The sequence below is a fragment of the Sinocyclocheilus rhinocerous genome, unplaced genomic scaffold (genome assembly GCF_001515625.1).
Source record: "Sinocyclocheilus rhinocerous isolate Xijiao unplaced genomic scaffold, SAMN03320098_v1.1 scaffold1439, whole genome shotgun sequence".
NCBI classification, from domain to species: Eukaryota; Metazoa; Chordata; class Actinopteri; order Cypriniformes; family Cyprinidae; genus Sinocyclocheilus; species Sinocyclocheilus rhinocerous.
Genome location: NW_015651494.1, coordinates 108,777 through 127,583, shown reverse-complemented (window position 1 = coordinate 127,583; position 18,807 = coordinate 108,777). Strand labels below are relative to the sequence as shown.

At 40.0% G+C, this 18,807-nt stretch overlaps 1 protein-coding gene across 1 annotated transcript in view; it reads right to left on the bottom strand.

The window, feature by feature from the left end:
• fat4 (FAT atypical cadherin 4) overlaps positions 1-18,807 on the bottom strand; it is a 132,464-nt gene that overhangs the window by 6,289 nt on the left and 107,368 nt on the right. Inside the window, 9 exon segments of the mRNA XM_016518309.1 lie at positions 237-454; positions 1,682-1,806; positions 2,078-2,257; positions 3,539-3,624; positions 6,014-6,321; positions 6,584-6,688; positions 7,986-12,341; positions 12,431-12,681; positions 13,582-13,762. Of these exon segments, the coding sequence (XP_016373795.1) occupies positions 237-454; positions 1,682-1,806; positions 2,078-2,257; positions 3,539-3,624; positions 6,014-6,321; positions 6,584-6,688; positions 7,986-12,341; positions 12,431-12,681; positions 13,582-13,762 (5,810 nt within the window).

Below are 18,807 nucleotides of genomic sequence, written 5' to 3'. Positions count from 1 at the left end.
AAAATGATTTACAGACCTACAAAATCTGGAATTGGAAAATCCGTCTTGAACAAAGAACAAATCTGAGATGTGCGACACTGTGCTGTGAGATACTGTGAATGTGGTTGTGTCTTTGTGTTTGCGTGGTTTTGAGTAGTAGCTCTCTGCGGCCTCACTAGTCGTCAGCAGCTGCAGTGGACGGAGAGGCGAGGGGGAGCGAGTTCAGCCGGTTGGCCATGAGCCCCACACACACTTACCCTGACGGTGGTGTAGTTGGAGCTCTCCTGTGCGTGCAGCAGCGTTCCAGAGCCGCTGCGCGTGCGGAACTTCAGCTCCAGGCTGCTGTATTCCGGGATGGGTCTGCCGGGGTCCTGCAGCGCTCGTGCCAACAACACATCTCTCTTGCGGCTCTGACTCAAACCGTAGTCCAAACGACCCGAACCGTCCAGAGATAGAGCTGTATCTGCGGTGATGTCTGAGAGAAGCACACAAAGTGAATGTGAAAAAATGACCATTCTTAACTCTCACATAAAATATATGGTGTTTAATACACTGTTTTGAAGACCAGGAATTTGGACCAATGCGATTTCAGCAGCACATATAGAAACCAAACAACATGCTTTTGACTGGTTGGTTCTCATGTCATGCCTCTTTTGTTGCTCTGGCAAATGGAAAACACGCATTAAAGTGCATTTATATTTTGGTGGAGTCATGCTTTTCAAAGTATTACTGACACTACAGGTGAATAAGGTCAAATTGTTTTCCAAAAAGCTTTTTATTACAAGTTTTCATAATGTTACACTTAAATATGCAAATGAAGGCACTGTCCAAATTAAATATGCATTCATTTGCGTACATTTCCAGAACAGAAATGTGGATAAAGCCAGGTTAAAAATTTGTTTGATTCTGTTTAAATATTAGAGTTAAAGGTTTTTCCAGAGGGGATTGTGGATTTCTCTTTTTATCCCTCCATAAATCAGAAAATACTGTCAACAGCCAGAAAACAAATATTTTCAATATGTTTTGAGACATAAAATGTTGTATAAATTAGTGTGAATGATATATGAACAAACCCCTCAGTAAAAACCTTCAGAATATGGATAGGAATAAAACTGTAAGTTTCGGTGTGTGTAAGTGCTGCTGAAGCGGAGAAACAAACTCTCAGCCTTTAAAGATATGCATTTTTACCATGTTTTTAGGAATAAAATGTTGTATAAATTAGTGTGAATGATATATGAACAAACCCCTCAGTAAAAACCTTCAGAATATGGATAGGAATAAAACTGTAAGTTTCGGTGTGTGTAAGTGCTGCTGAAGTGGAGAAACAAACTCTCAGCCTTTAAAGATATGCATTTTTACCATGTTTTTAGGAATAAAATGTTGTATAAATCAGTGTAAATTATATATGAACAAACCCCTCAGTAAAAACCTTCAGAATATAGAGAGGAATAAAACTGTAAGTTTCAGTGTATGTAAGTGCTGCTGAAGTGGAAAAAAAACTTTTTAAAGGTATGGATTAGAATTGAAATCCACAGATGCAAATAGATAAAGTGCAATAAAATAAACACTTAAATGTGTATTTTGTGTATTTCTTTTCCAATTGTCTGAGAACATAGCCCAAAATCTAAAAATTGACCAATGCATGAATAACCAATGGTTAATAAAATATTAGATTTAATCATTCCAGACTGCAAAAACTCACATTTCTCACAGGTGGGTCCAGTGAAACCCTCAGTACACTGGCACTGCTGCCATGACCACATATCCAGACACGTCCCACCGTGTCTGCAGGGCTCGGCGACACACGCACCCTCTAACCTGGGGCATCTGTGGACGAAAGACGCACAAAACCTTCAGCGGGGAACATCTCAGTGACACAAGAGTCCATGACTCCAACATTAGCATAAATGCAAAAGAGCTGCATTAATTTCAAACCATCAGTCACCTGAAATAAAATCAACACTATTCAACCTGCTCCAGAAAATTCACACCAGCTGGAGCCAGCTTTAATTTTGCATTCACAGACATCCAGAGAGCCGAATGAGCTGTCGTTCAGTGACACGGCTTGTGTTTTGTGTTTGTGTGTTCGGTGACAGACCTGTCCAGAATGCCGTGTGAAGCCAGAGCTTGAGACGGTTCCAGTGGACGTCCATTGACAGCAAACTCCATGATGCACCCGACAAAGTCATGCGTGGCCACCTGACCTCGACGATGCAGGAGGGCTTCAATCGACCGAATGCCCCCAACAGACAGACGGTTCGGCTGGACATCCAGAATCCTGAGAGACGAGACAGCGCTATCAGACACAGCAGCCCAACACTCAGCTTCCAGAAGAGCACGTGATTTTCATCGGTAACAGTAATTTGTTAAAAATAATCTTTCAAGACAGATTGACCGTTAGCTCTGAGGTTAAGTGATATTTACAAGAACTAATATCTGTCAGTGGGGTCAGAATAATCATATTGTTTTCCCTTTGAATTAAGATAATTTTTCTGACTCCATTGGAAGATATTTGTTTTTGTTTAAAGCAAAAACTAAAAAAATTGATAAATTTTTAGAAAACAAGACTTAATACCTTAAGTCATTTTGCTTCTCAAGTAAATGTATCTTGATTCAAAAATGTTTAGATATTTATACTAGAAAACAAGACAAAAATACTAAGAAAATCAGTTTTGCAGCATAGAAGTCCAAAAATTGTGTTTAAATGCTCTAAATTCTTATTTAAAGAACTACCCATAATTCTGAAGCGAGATCTGCCAACTATCTACCAATAATTTTAATATTTTATTACAAAAACATTACCACATATCAATGAAGAAATATACACACAACATATTGTATATTTTATTTATAACATTTTAATACTTAATATTTTTTATATAAAATATTTGTTTACATTTACAATATTTAAACTTTTTAATTATTTTTTAAATAAAAGTTTGTAATAATGTGAATAATCTTACACCCACAATTCTGAAGTGAGATCTACCAATCATCTACCAATGCTATATTTTAATTAACAAAATTATTAATAATAAAAAAACTTTAATTTAAAATATTTTTACACACACACAAACACACACACACACACACGTCTGGTTTGCTATCCTTGTGGGGACTCTCCATAGGCGTAATGGTTTTTCTACTGTACAGACCGTATATTCTATTGCCCTACCCCAACCCTACCCCTAAACCTACCCCTCACAGTAAACTTTCTGCATTTTTAGATTTTCAAAAAACTTAATTCTGTGTGATTTATTAGCTTGTTTACCCGTGGGGACCACAATTTAGGTCCCCACCGTGACACGAGTCCCCATGAGTCTGTGTGCATTCAGGTTTAAGTCCCCACCAGAATAGAAAAACAGGTACACACACACACACACAAATATATGTATTTATTTGGTTAGAAAATTGCAATATTGTGATTCATCTCAGACTCTGTGGTGAAAATGAACAGTGAAAATACCTTCAAAACCCAGGCAACTTGGCATGTGGTCACTGTTGCGCTCTATATTGAGACATACAGTATAAAAGGGACTCTATAATGAATGTTTCTCACCAGTCAGTATGAACAGCCACATTGCTGACGGCACAGTATCCCGGTTCCTGTTCCTCCCCACACAGGTCAACAGTGAGAGACGCCGCCTTTAACACAACAGACAGACAGACAGGTCAGCATGATGTTTGTGTGCAACTGGTTGAGACTGGCAGTCTCGAAATCAAACTTCAATCTTCATTTGACTGTATTCTACTTCAGCATCTCGCAATAACAATCTCAGAAATCCATATGCATTTTGAAATCAAAGTAAAAACATATTGGAATGTATTTGTACATTAAATTACATAAATAAAATGACCTGTACATATTTGTCAAGTCTGAGTATTTTGTTGAGCCTACAAAATACTACATGGAAAAAAACGACACCCAGATGCTGGTGAATAAATTACCGCAAGACATTCTACAGTGATCTGTCCTGTCCTCTCGGTGCTTTATGAGTCCCGTGCAGACATCTGGGAGAAAAACATCTCGGAGGAGGAGGTGCAAAGAGTACAGAGGCACTGAGAAGCAGGACTGACATCAGACAACAGCACGACCTCAACGTTCAGATAATACAGACACTTCACTTCCGTCATAGAGGAATTTCAGCCTATAAAAAGAAAATCCTACACTAACAATGGAAATGAGACTTGTTTGTCTGCTGAAGCTGTGCTAAGTGCTGATACAGATGACTTCCTGCGCGGCTCGAGCGTCTGGCCATCGCATTAATGCCTCCCTGCACTTCAAAAAGGCTAAACCAGACCACAGTGCACTCCCTTTTCCAGGAGTCACAAAGCATTTCCAGCAGAGCAAAGCGTTGCTTTCAGAAATGAGTCTCAAAACCAATTTCATGCTGCAGACCTTAATTAAATTATCTTGTTAACTTTGAAAATTGGGCAGTGGATTTCTACACAGTTAACAAATTTAGGTTATAAAAATGTTGTGGGCACATCGTTTTGAAATGTTTCTAAAATGTTGAAATGTCCATTGATTTTTCTTTCTTGATCGTGATTAGAACGTTATTTAAAGGTTACAAAAACATTTCCTAAAAGATTTTTAACTTTATTTTCACCTAAAATGTATCATTGTTTATTTTTAATATTCTAAGAATGTTAAAATGTCTAGTTTTCCTGTTGTGAGTAGAATGTTTGTTATTTAAAGTTTACAAATAGTTTCTTTGAACGTTCAAGGACAAAATAACATCATAAGGACTTTCCAAGAATGTTGATCTCAGAACGTTTTCTCAACATTATGAGAACGTATATCAAATATTAATAAAGTTATGGGAACATTTCATAAATATTACTTTAAGAATGTTTTGGACATTTATAAAACTTAAAAAAAAAAAAAAAAACTGACAGTTGTGAGAATGTTCCTAGTTTGCTGGGGAAACCATGCAATTATATTGAAATTAGTTGGAACAACTTAATTTTTTTGAGTAGTCAACAAATTGTTTATGCTACAAATTAAGTTCCTCAATGTAGGTTGCTGGTTGAACATAATTTCATATGTTGTCATAACTCAAAAAGATTGATGCAAACTGTTGCATTAATGTTTTAGTGTGCATCCAGTGCACGACTAGACTGCAATGGTCTGAAAATCTGAAACTGGACCCAGTTGGGGTCAAAGAGCATTCTCAGAGTCTGTGTATTAAATAGATTTGGCTTTGAGCTGCTTTTTTGGACGGTGTTTGGAAACACATGCTGCATGTGGGTGTGCGAGCAGATTTCTACTTTTCTATTTATAATCCATCAACCTTCTAAGTTGCAACACACAATGCAGAAACAAGTGAAGAGCAGAAACGTGGCCGTAGACCAGCTCTCGATAAACTCCGACTCTCCAGTAAACAAAACAAAAAACAAAACCATGAGCTCGAGACAGCGTGCCAAAATCCAACGCATCTGGCTGTGGGGTAAACTAGGACATCTTAACTAAACAAAAGTACCCTTGACTGTCAGAGTTCAGCTTTCTCCACGGGGGAAAACAAGGGGCCATGTATGACTTTAACATCTGCTCAAGCTCACGTCTAGAAAGAAAAAGAAGAAAAAAGAAAACGGCCCTAAAGAACCACCGAAGTGACCCACATCCGCTTCTCCAAACACACAGATCAGGCTCTCTTTATTGCACCGTAGGGGCTGGGTTCTCATGACACACGGCTCTACTCTCAGGCCTTCAGTGAGGCCCACAACAGACTTACAGCATATTTTTCAGGGAACATTAGTCGGATCACACAACGTTATGGTGTTGCAGTAATGCCATGCTGAAGTGTTTTTACAGAGAGATTTTATGCAGCAAGTCCGGAAGAGTTAAAGAGTTTAGACTGGTATCTCAGAAAAGGATGCATAAATAAAACACAACCAACTAGTAAATCGACTAGAGTAACCATCTGAACAAAAACACTTTAACTTCAAACCTGCAAGATCAGAGTAAAACATCTTTGTGACCAATCTGAAGGTTTCTTGCAAACAGATTAACAGACAGATCGAAAGGACTCACCATTCCTGCCCTCCTGGCGATGACCGTGTGGAACTGGCCGTCTGAGACCCTGATGGTCGTCATGAGCTTGTAAGTGCCGCTCCCCAAGTTAAACGAGAACCTCATTCTGCCTTCTAAGATCTCGAGGGCCAGGAACTCTGCCTTGTCGCCGGTCTGGTTGTCGTGATTGTACATGAGCAAAGCGTTTTCCTTCAGTGTGGCAAACTTGATGTAGATGTAGTTGTTGTTGGGGTCGAGGCTGTGGAACTCCATGTAAGACAGCTCCTCAAATCCGTAGCTGTTCAGTTCACAGTGCTTTCCAAACACACCTGCAGAAGTAGAGTGATTTACTGTCTGTCGGCGGCGTAAGAGTTTCATGCAGTGAAAAATTCATGACATTCACGGTACAGCACGTAAAAAATACGGTTGAACATTTACGACAGTGTGTGTCAACTGACAAATTCACACTGCAATTAATTTTCTGTAATCTACCATACATTTGTTTCTGCATTACAGTCTCACACACAGTCCAGAATTAATAGCAGCAGTTGAAGGACCTTGAACTGGTCTCGGGCTGAAATGATGACTTACCAAAAGGACAATGACAGTAATAGCCTTCCACCCGGTTCTGGCAGGAACCCCCATTAAAACAGGGGTTACACTCACAGTAATTGATGATGGAGTCACAGGCTTTCCCTGAATTCGTGAAACAACACCAATGAAAACAATGAGGTGAGCATAACACACGAAAATGAGTGTTCTCACATGGGGCTCCCAGAATCCCCTATGTTTTCTTTCTCTCTGACATCTCTGGTGCACTTTATCTTTCTAATACAAACAGCTCGAAGACTTACACCTTGTAAACGGACCTAAGTTTCTAAGAAAGAGAGGGTGAAGGTCTGTCATGAAGGTTTGTCTGTGCACATGTACATCAGCTGCAATGGTTCTGGGAGACCCATAAGAGAGGTGCTGATATAAAACACAAATACACTGAAGACTATGACAAAAACAGAATGGCTGAACATACAAATGATCAAGCATAAACTTAAGTTGAGTTCTTTCCTTTTCTGCTCCCTGTATGTAACGCTCTAAGACAAATGGCATGAAGAACGAAAACTCCATCACCGCTAGCAAAACAGGAAGTGTGGGGTTCAGCTGGAGTGCATGCACACTACTGTAAGTCAATAGGTGTAATTCTCTAGCAGCCCCATTTATCTGGGGCCTCCGATGTGAACACACTGCAGTCATTTGTTATGATCAGAATAAAAAAAGAATCGTAATGACTCAGAGCCTGACACAAAACGTCTGTTACGGCTCCATTTTGAAAACAATGTCCAAAAGCTACAGCCAACACCTGCCCAAACAGAGCTGATTCAAGCTAAGGCTATCACACATGCTTATTCAAAGGCAAACATCACAGACGGATCCATATTTACGTACATACACCAACTGATTTTAAAGTCACTCCAATTGTCATCATTACAGATTTAAAAACTCTGAAATGGCTTGAGCTAGCTAGCTTTACAAATGATCTCTGCATTTAAAAATGAATACAAAATTTAAAAAAAAATTCTATGATTTAACCTGTCTTAAAATGGACCCAACAAAGCCAGATGGTCCTTAAACTCAGAGACTTCTTTAGAGTACAAACAGAGTACAAGCAGTTTAACTACACAGCACAGGTGAAATCTGAAGGTGGTTTACGGCCGTGTCCTTATTAGGGTGAAAATCTGATCATATACTTTCATTACAGTAAACATGACAAGTTGATCTGCATCACAGCTGATACCTCCCAGTCTGTGACCCTAACAGCAAACTGCTTTTGGCAACGACCACTGTATGCTTGGGTTACAACACCCCTCCAATTACTTAGAAGCAAATATTTTTCTTGGCCTAAAACGATAACAAACTTGTGTGCAAGCTGCATGTATGTGCCTAGCCTAACATCTGTGGTTGTGTTACTGGTAAAAAACAAATAGATGACAGACTGTACCTGCAAATCCAGATTTGCACAGGCAGTTAAAGCCACCGGGGTAATTCTGGCATAGTGCCCCATTCTGGCAGGGGTTCGAAAGGCACTCGTTGATGTCCCTCTCACAAGCCATCCCTGTGAAACCTTCTGGACAGGAACAAGAGAATCCGCCCACTAAATTGTGGCAAGTTCCTCCATTGTGGCAAGGTGTTGGCTGGCACTCATCGATGTCAGTCTCGCAGAGGGCACCGGCATAACCTGGCCTGCAGTTACAAGCGTATGGCTGTAGGGGGCGATTTGAGACGAGGATGACCGGGACACTCTCCTCCGTCTTCATGTCTGAGTCAACACCCAGCCGCCTCTTGCAGCTCCCCCCATTTTGACACGGATTGTGGGAGCAGGGATCATAGTCCACAGAGTCAGTCTTAACTCCACTTTGTCTGTGCAGAATCTCCTTGATGCTCTGGAAGAAAGTGGCGACTCCACTTGGATTGACGTACTGCCCATGACCACGCTTGACAGCTGCCATCAGGAAAGTGCTGTTGTTTAGTTCAAACACCCCATAGATCTGGACTCCAGTGCCCAAACCAGCTAGCTGTGAATTGGCGATGCGCAGGAAACTGAGGTAGTGATTAGTAAGGAAGTCACTGGCGCTTTGGGAGATGACGCGTATCAGGATGCTGTTGTCCACTGTGGCATTATTGAATCTAATAAAGAAAACACGCACATGGCTGTTGACAGCCTCATGGACTCCATCGCTGCTACGCACAGATATATCAAAGGTGCCATCAGTGGAGCGACTGTTTGAGCGGAGGTCACAGGTTCCTGTGGGAATGTTGAAGAGGACAGCCGTTGATGGAGTCAGAGAACAGTGGAACGTGTCTTGTATATCTGGATCCTGTGGCTTTACCACCCCCAGTGATCCTCCAGGGAACATATTTCCAAAATAATGCACGTAGATCTCTACGGAGCGAGACTCTGAAGGATTATCATTCTGATCATTGATTTTGATGTGGACAGTTCCTGTTGAGGACATCTGAGGAATACCAGAGTCTTTGATAATCACAGATAGGTAGAAATCACTTATCTGCTCTCGGTCTATCTCCCGGCTGGTGGTCAGCTCTCCAGTTGGACTGAGGGTGAAGTAGCTGGATGCTGCTCCAGTGCTGACAAGGCTATAGGAGAATGGGCCTTGATTTGGTGCAAGATCTGGATCACTTGAGCGGAGCGTGATCACGGGTGTTCCTGCCCTCTGGTTCTCCATCACTTCCCCACTTGTAGTCTCCAAAGTTGGTCCATTATCGTTAATATCCTCCAGGGTCACAATTAAAATGGCACTGCCGGTGGCAGCTGGAGAACCTGAGTCTACTGCCAGGATGGTGAGGTTGTACACAGGAACAGATTCCCGGTCCAGTTCTGATGCCACAGACACCTGTCCTGTCTGAGGGTTGATGGTGAAGGTACTTTTTTCATAGTTGGCAGTGATGGCATAGGTGAATCTGCTCCAGCTAGGGACAGAATCCGAATCCTCAGCATTGACGAATGTAACCAGGCCTCCAGGGGATAGTCCCTCATTCACCTGAACATCATAGAGCTCCTGGGTGAATACAGGAGGATCATTGGCATCAAGAATCGTAATGTTCACAAGCACCTCATCAATATCTGCCCCTCTTATGCTTCCTTTATTCTTAGCTAGGACTTTGAGAGAAATCTTTTCTTCTTTTTCACGATCAAGCGGTCCTGTGACGTAGATCTGGCCTGTCTTTTTATTAATGCTAAAACTCCTTTTTTTGCTTCTGCCAAAAATCAAGTAATACACTATGCCATCTTCTCCCAAGTCTCTGTCACTAGCAAACACCTCCCCAACGACTGTGCCTTTAGATGCTGCCTCTGACACCTCAAAGTAGTACTGCTTTGACACAAAACGAGGGACGTATTCATTAGCACCTCTCAGCTGAATGTTAACATATGCGAAGCTGCAACGTTCTTCATCTGGAACATTAAAGGCTTTGACGGTAAGGTGATACACCTGTTTAGCTTCATAGTCTAGGAAACCTTGTGTGGTGATGATTCCTGTGTTGGGATCAATTATGAACAAGTCACTGTCTGATGACTGAATGACATACGCCATCAGGGCATTTGGCCCAGAGTCTTTATCAGTTGCATTCATTTTTACCACAGTAGTGCCACTGGGGACATTTTCCTGCACGACTGGGAAGTACTCCACAGGGTCGAACACAGGAGGGTTATCATTTACATCAGTAACTAGGACATTAACTGTAACATAGCTTGTTTTGGCAATCCACCCACCATCTGTTGCAGAAACTCTGAGTTCATGCTTCTGTTTTGTTTCGTAATCCAGTGGCTTTGCTAGGGATAAAACGCCCGTTTGACTGTTAATTGAAAACAAGCCATCGTCATTACCTGAGGAGATGTTGTACGTAACTAGGCCATTCATTTGTTTGTCCTTGTCCTTATCTCGTGCTGAAAGTGTGCGGATGGCTGTGCCGACAGTCAGACCTTCAGACACAGTAACTGTTACTTGGTTCTGTGAAAACTCTGGAGTATGATGATTCTCTTCTGTAACAGCTATTTTGACTGTCGTCTTAGCAGACAGAGGAGGGTTCCCTTTGTCACTTGCTGTTATTTCAAGCAGGTAAACTTTATTTGTGTCTGCGGTGAGCGAGGATGCTACTGTGACTGATCCAGTTTGTTTATCCAAGCGGAACTTGCTGGAACTGTTTCCTCCAGATACTGCATACTCTATTTCAGAGTTCAGGCCAAAGTCCTTGTGATCATGGGCTGTGACTTTGAGGAGTGTGGTGCCGACCTTTACACTTTTAGTGACAGGAGTAAAGTAAAAAGAAGATTCAAACGTGGGTGGGTTATCATTGCTGTCAACTACATTTATGATAACTGTGGTTTCGCTCATGAGCGGCTTGATGCCTCGGTCTGAAGCGGTGACGATGAAACTATGACGGTTTACATTGATGTTATTGTGGCCACTGGAGTTTTGATACCTGAGCTGCTGTTTAATGAAGATCTCACCAGAACTGGAGTTGATTCGGAAGTGCTCTGTTTGCGATCTGATAAAGTAAAATATTTTACCATTGAAACCCTCGTCAGGATCTGTGGCAGAGACTTGAGTCACAATGGATCCGACCTCTGTCAGCTCAGGATAGTCCAGGTAATATGACGGCTTGCTAAATTTTGGAGCATTATCATTCACATCTGTCACAAATATTGTGACATCTGTGCTAACAGTCCATCCTGAATCGTGTGCTGAGACTTTGGCAATATAGTGGTCCGTGTCCTCTCTGTTCAGAGGCCTACTGATGGTGATGTCTCCTGTGCTGGGGTGGATAATGAAGGGAAGACTTGCATCACTGATGGAGTATCGGCTTATAGCGTTAGCTCCTGCATCTTCATCGGTGGTAGTAACTCGGGTAACAGTGAAGCCCACTGGTGCATTTTCAGGTACAGTGGCACTAAAGATTTTGGAGAATCTGGGAGCATTATCATTAACATCCAGCACACTGATCAAGACTTTGACTGCTGTGCTTTTAGGAGGACTGCCTCTATCCGTTGCCTTCACTCTCAAAGAATACTGAGCGACCTTCTCTCGATCCAGTGGTCGTGTTGTGCGGATTTCACCAGTTGCTCGGTTGATGCTGAAGCTGTTTTCTTGGTTGCCTTCAATGATGGCATATTCCAGTTGCCCATTTGGTCCACTGTCCTGGTCGAACGCAGATACAATCAGCACACGTTGAGGTGAGAGGTTTTCTAAAATCTCAGCGTGGAACGGTTCTTGCTCAAAAGTAGGATGGTTGTCGTTAACGTCCAGAACTGCAATCTCTACTTTTTCATAGGCTGAATAAGGAGGAAAGCCTTGGTCTCTGGCCTCTATCCACAAGACGTACTTCTCAATATTCTCATAGTCCAGAGGCTTTTTGATAGACAGCTCTCCTGAAAGTTGATCTATGTGGAATGCATTGTCCAGGTTTCCGCTTGCAATGTAGTACGACAAAGGACCTGCCCTGGGTGAAGATCCGGTCACCTTAGTCACAACAGTGTTTGTGGGTTGGTTTTCTGGGAAGGTGAAGGCTTTCTCCTTGATTCTAATATGGGGAAAGTCTCCTCCAGTAACGAAGCGAACAGTAACAGTTGTGCTGTCTGTTTTGGGGTTGGTGCCTCCATCTTTTACGTGGACCGTGAAGGTGACCTCTGAACTCCCTGTGAGTTTTTCATTGGCAGTGATGGCACCTCTGATAGGGTCTATCTTGAACTTTTCTGAATTGCGTCCAGTGAGCGAATAGTGAAGTTGAGCATTTGAGCCGGAGTCTTCATCTGTTACTGTGACCGCAAAGACCAGTGAGCCTGCAAAAAAACAGAACAGAAGTGATTAGATGCTGATCAGACAGACAACAACCCAATGAAACCATTAACCCCTGCCACAGAAGATGCACCTGTGGAAGTAGAAGCAGGTATGTGCGTAACATATGGATGATGGTGAAACCGTGGAGGGTTATCGTTGATGTCGGCCACAACCACAGACACTGTGGCAGAGCTGGAGAGTGGAGTGGGCTGTCCACCGTCCGTTGCCACCACCAGCAGCTGGTAACTCGCCCGTGCCTCTCGATCCAGCAAGGAGCTGGTGATGATCAGGCCTGTGGATGGGTTGATGGAGAACTGACCGTCCCCACCACTGAGACTGTAACTGTAAATCACAAACACAACAGATTCAGTTTATGCGTGGAGTCCAAACAATGATATTTGTCAACCCCTCACACAGTGCTCGCTGTCCCTTGGAATCAAACCCATGACTTTGGCATAGCTAGCTCCATGTTCAACCATTTGAGCTACAGGAAAGCTGCATGTTTCGGTCTGTACAGTGTCAGCACCTGCCCCAACACACATTCCTCATAAGCAAGAATTCGGAACTTTGTTCGCCAAGTATCTTATCATACGGGCGGCAGGAAGATTAATTCTTTATTCATCTTTCAGATTCTTTCATAATTCCCGCAGCATGTTTTCTCAGCTGTGAACCAGCCTTGATCAAAAACACACCATTCGAGCCGTTCCCATGCTGCTTTGAGTTTCAGTGAGGTTCACTTTCGGGGCCCATGACACAAACTCGTTCTGACAGTAACATGCACACATGGCAACTTCACTGTGCACTTGTGTCAGTGAGACGGGAATTCCACAAATTACAGAACAAAGTGTGAAAAACAACCCTAGTGAGATGACAACATCACCGTCCACAGTCACGCATCGTCCGCCTCACGCCAGTTCATGATCGGTGAGAATTATGATGTCGTGCTGATGCATGCAGCTGGTTCTGTGAATTAAGAACTGAAGCCCCTCACTGTCCCACTGCCCCCCACTGGGCTCTGATCTGTCTGCCATACTTCATTATCATCCTCATTAGCATGTTTTTGAGAAAGTGGAACATGTTGCCCCCACATGAGCTCATACAGGGGCACTTTAGAGATACATGACTAATAGGTAGTGCTGTGTGTTTGTATGTGTGTGCGTCACTAAACATTTGATGACAAAATTGCTAAATTTGTTTTAGAATTTTGGCTTCAATCTATAGTATTTTGTTTGTGTGTCGTACCTGATCACTCCATTGAGTCCCATGTCTGAATCTGAGCTGTTGAGCAACAGGACATCTGTTCCAGTGGGCGCATCTTCAGGAATGGTCGTGTGGAAAGACATTGAGCTGAATGATGGAATATTATCATTCACATCACCAACCAGCACCATCACAGTACCAGAACTGCTTAAAGATGGCGTTCCTACAAACACAGGAGAAAAACAAGTTCATTTATTTATGAGTGTGAAGCAGTATATGACTTAATTCCAGGGTCCAAAATTAACACTCGCCAAGTGCCAACTGTGAAAAATTGGCTTTGGCAAGTAAATAATACAACATTACGCACCAGTTGGCTGATAGCTTTGTTAGAAGCTGCAACATATCATATGGAGTAAGAATGATAGTCTGACACTCACTGATGTAAATAAATGAGTGATTTAAATCAATGACACACAAACGTCTCCTAAAGAAAATTCCTGTCAAGACTCACACGTCCTTACCTTAGAGAAATATTTACCATCAGAATGTTATCCAATTCTTTAAACACCCACTCATGAGGAATATACCTCATATTAAGCCACAAAAATGTAAAAAAAACAAATTCATGATTTTTGCTTTAGATGCAGTTTTATTTAGTCGTCTTAAATATGAAAATGACACGATGACCTGTGCTGATTATGGGTTAATTAACTAAAATTTGAATTATTAAAAAAATATTTTGTTACTACAAATAAAATAAATATTAACTGAAATAAAATAAAACACTTTTTTTAATTTCAGCTAGTTGCCAAGGCAACATTTCTCATTATAAAAATTACTAAAATTATATAGACGTATTAAAAAAAATTAAATAAAAAATTACCAAAACAAAACTTTAACCAAAATCAAGACCAAAATTTAAACCATAAAATTTGAAACTGAAAATATAAAAATAAAAACGAATTCAAAATATTAAATCAAGACTGAAATTTAAACCATAAAATTTGAAACTGAAAATATAAAAATAAAATCGAATTCAAAATATTAATAAAAACTTAGTATCTCAATGATACTAAAATAACAGAAAACAGAGGAACACGCATGAGAAAATGAAGGCTAACCTAAAATATTTTGTCTTTAGAAAAGATCTAAATAAATGAACTGTATTTTATGAATTAAAATACAGTTTGATGACTGATAAGAATCATTGGCCTCTGGCAGGTGTGACAAGTTGAGTTTAGACCCTCTTAACTCATTAAACACAGATGGTTTGATATTCTAGCAGCACAGATTAACTTCTCAATCCGAAACATCTCTACTGAAATCCGGAGCTGGAGTCTGTGCCATCTGTCTGCGCTTCTGTCCAGCGCTGATCTGACTCACCGTGTCTCACACACTCAGGAATGTTTAAATATATATCGGGATCGTTGCTGGGGGCAGCACGGTTTACAGATGTAATCCTGCTGTTTAAAACAGTGAGGCACACGGCAGAAAGAATGCTATTTTCAGTGAAAATCAAGCCGCAGTGATGAGAAGCGGCCCGATGGGTCTGATGGGAGCGTGCTAAACGAATAGCAGATGACAAGAAGCACAGAGAGGTAAAGCGATTCAAACATCTGCCCCCTCTCGCAGCGAATGAATGTGATTAAAATGAATTTTCTCCATGCATAAATTCAGCCTCTGATAACATTGTGCGCTTCTACAGCGCGGCAGAAAATCCTGCTCGTAAAAACAAAAGGCAGAGAGAAGAAAAATGGCTGCAGATTTTCCCCTCGCCTGCAAGCAATCTGAGGCGTTTTTCAGAGCGAGAAGGCCTCCAGTAGATTAGTGTAACTAATAACACATGCTAATAAGCTGTTAGCACACGCTTTAATCGCCTCATCCTCACTGCGAAGACAAAGAGATTAGCATGGTGTCAGATTAGCATTTATCTGATGAGCACAAGGAAACGTGTGTGTGTGTGTGTGTGTGTGTCTCATTCAGAGCTGAAACACTGTGACCCGTGTCTGATGAGAGGATCCTGAGAGAGCGTCTGCTGTCTCACACAGTTTAAGACCAAAACAATCCCGTTTAATGTTGCACACTTGATCTAAATGGAGACAATGCACAGACTTCTATTGTTATATTCTATACTCTGTATATTTTATATACAGTTATAAGTACTGTAACCAAATCCTAATAGAAAACTTCCTGCATTTTTACAATAAAAAAAAAATAATAATAATAAAAATACAAATGTATTATAAAATTAAATGTTTGTTTGTTTGTTTGCCATGTTCATTTGCCTAAGCATTGCATCTACAGTTACATTTATGCATTTAATAGATGCTTTTATCCAAGGTGACTTAAAAAAGAGGAACAAAAGCATTAATATTAGTAAATGATGAAATTAACATTAACTTTAGAAGTATTTTTCATTGTTAGTTCATGTAACTCAGGTCCATTAATTAATATTAACAGATACAACTTTTGATTTTAAAAATGCATTAGTAATAAGATTATTAATAAGATTAGTAAATGTTATTTAATAATACTTAAAGTTAACTAGTATCAAGAATAAAGTGTTATTGTAAAATAAAAAAAATTCATAACCATGAGCTCATTAACATAATTGCATTAATTTGCATAAAAAAAGCCTATTCAGCATTCAGAAACTTGAGCTGCTTTAATGAATGATGATGTGCTACTAAATTACACCTTTTTTGGTGCAAGAAACCTTGACAAACATTACAAAATGAAGAACATTTACACTTTAATAACTTAAGTTTTTAACGTGACACACATTCTTAAAAATGTCACACTCTTGCGCAAGACGATGGAAAAACCAGTGAGACAGCAGCCAAACCTCTTTATTGATTACTCATATTGATCGAGTGTGTTTTGAAGAATCAGCAGAGTGACGCAGCCGCTGACACACACGCACACGCACTCAAACACACACACACACACACATGCACACACACACACACTCAACTCAGGTGTGTGTGAACGTGACAGGACTCCATTACTCAACACTAATCAGACATCTGATCCAGTTAATGTGATCAGTTCAGATCTGCTCATCATATCCGTGTTCCTGCACAACAAAATCTCTCTTCATCTGTCTGTCTCAGATTTAATATGTCCAGTTGCATGACAAACAATTTCAAACCATTTACACTTGTCACACATTGGTTTTACACTGCAAAACCACATATTTTCAACATCAACGACACTCTTAGAAAAGTCTGTGAAATCCAGGCACAATGTACCCTGTTATTATCAAGGAATTGAATTGTCCATATAGATTATTCACAGGTTTTTACCTGTATTTTGAATAATGCATTGACTAGACCCATATGTAAAAATGAACGGAAAATGTACTGGTTAGTTCTTTTCTTAAAGTGAGTTGTCTGAATGTGCATTTAAAAATCATGTTTTACTAAGAAATGCATCACTTTATGAAAGCAAAATGAGTTTTTAAACTGTTTAAGACAAAAGTCTCTCTCTGTACATAAACTGATCAAATTTGATCAAAGCTAAACAAAATACAATCTAAGAATGTTTCCATTAAGTTATGAAAATGTTACTTCTGAATGCTCTCAGAAAGTTCAAAACATTCATTTTTTTTTGTAAATGTTTAAAAAACGTTTTTTTCTTGGTTATGTGAACATTAGAGAGAAAAAAGGGAATGTTACATTTTATTGTTTTGCACTCATTATTTGAATATTACTTTTGAATATTCTCTGAACAATGAGAAACAATTACTCAACTAACGTTCTCACATTTTTTTTTTTAAAGTTAGAGCAAAACGTTCTTAAAATATTGTTTATGGAACGTTCTTATAACTTTATTAATATTCGATACATGTTCTCACAGTATTTAAAGAAAACATTCTCTAAATATCCTTATGTTATTTCTACTTGATGAATGTTCTAAAAACGTTTTTGTCACCTTTAAATAACATTCAAATCATGACAAGAAAGCTGGGCATTTTAACATTCTCAGAATATTAAAAATAAAGAGTCAAATACCGTTATATTTTGGATGAAAATAAAGTGAGTAGAACATTGTAAAAACATTTTTAACCTTTAAATAACATCATAATCACAATCAGAGACCCTTATGACTGGTTTTGTGCTCCAGGGTCACATTTGTTCCTAACTTTGAGAGAACAAGAACGTTTTGCTAGCTGAGCTGAACTATTGATTAGAACCTAAAATACTGAATATTTCATATCCCATGCGTTTCTCAGTGTTTCAGGTTCAGGATGGTTCCAGGATCTGCTCCTGTTCTCCAGGATTCTGCTGGACCAGATCCAGGCACTTCCTCTCTGACTACAGGAAGTGACATCATTACCTGTTTACGAGCAGGACCTTGGATGAGACCGGCACATGAGCTACAGAAACGCCTGCATGTATGAATGTGAGTGGAATGTGTGTGTGTTTGTGTGACGCGTCACTGCTGCTGTTTGATCATCAGAAAAATACAACATTCCCCCAAAAACTCCCATAATCACACACAAGCTGACCTTCAGCTCTCAAACCCCACCACACGTGACGAACGGCCTGCTGAAGGTCTGCTGCAGTTGTGTGGCATCTGCAGATGTGTTTGTGTCTGTATGTTTGGCTCTGATCATCATATTTACTGCAGTTACAGGAAAACACACGAAAGAGACTGGAAATGAGCAGAAGATGTGCAGCTCAGGGTTCATGACACCATCAAAATAAATCATGCAATATTCTTTATTTCAAGGAAACTTAAGGTTATTTATAAACTGAAAAAAGTTAGAAATGCTCAGCAATTGCTAGTAAATTTCACAAACAATTACAAAGAAATGGCACATAACACACTGAATTAAATGAGAAATTGTGAAGCTGAAAAACATAGTTTAATAATCTTTTTTTTTATTTACAACTTCAAAAAATTGCTTTTTACAATGTAGAATGTGATTTTTATTTTTGAACTGTGAAATTATTTTTATGGCAATTTCTCACATTTGCTCTCAAATTCTTAATACTGCAAGATTCAGTAGTTGAATTCTCACTATTTTCAATGATTATTCTCTTGTTAACCAAATTATAGTAAAATATTACTGTATTAATACAATTTTAATTGAAATCAGCATAATGTGAATCATTACAAAAACTGCCATCGTATAAATACATTCACGATCTAAATCAGTGTTTTTCTTGCATTAGAGTAATTTAGAGAATTTCTGCAGGACAAATGAAAACACACACACTTACTCACTCTCTCTGACACACACACACACACACACACACACAC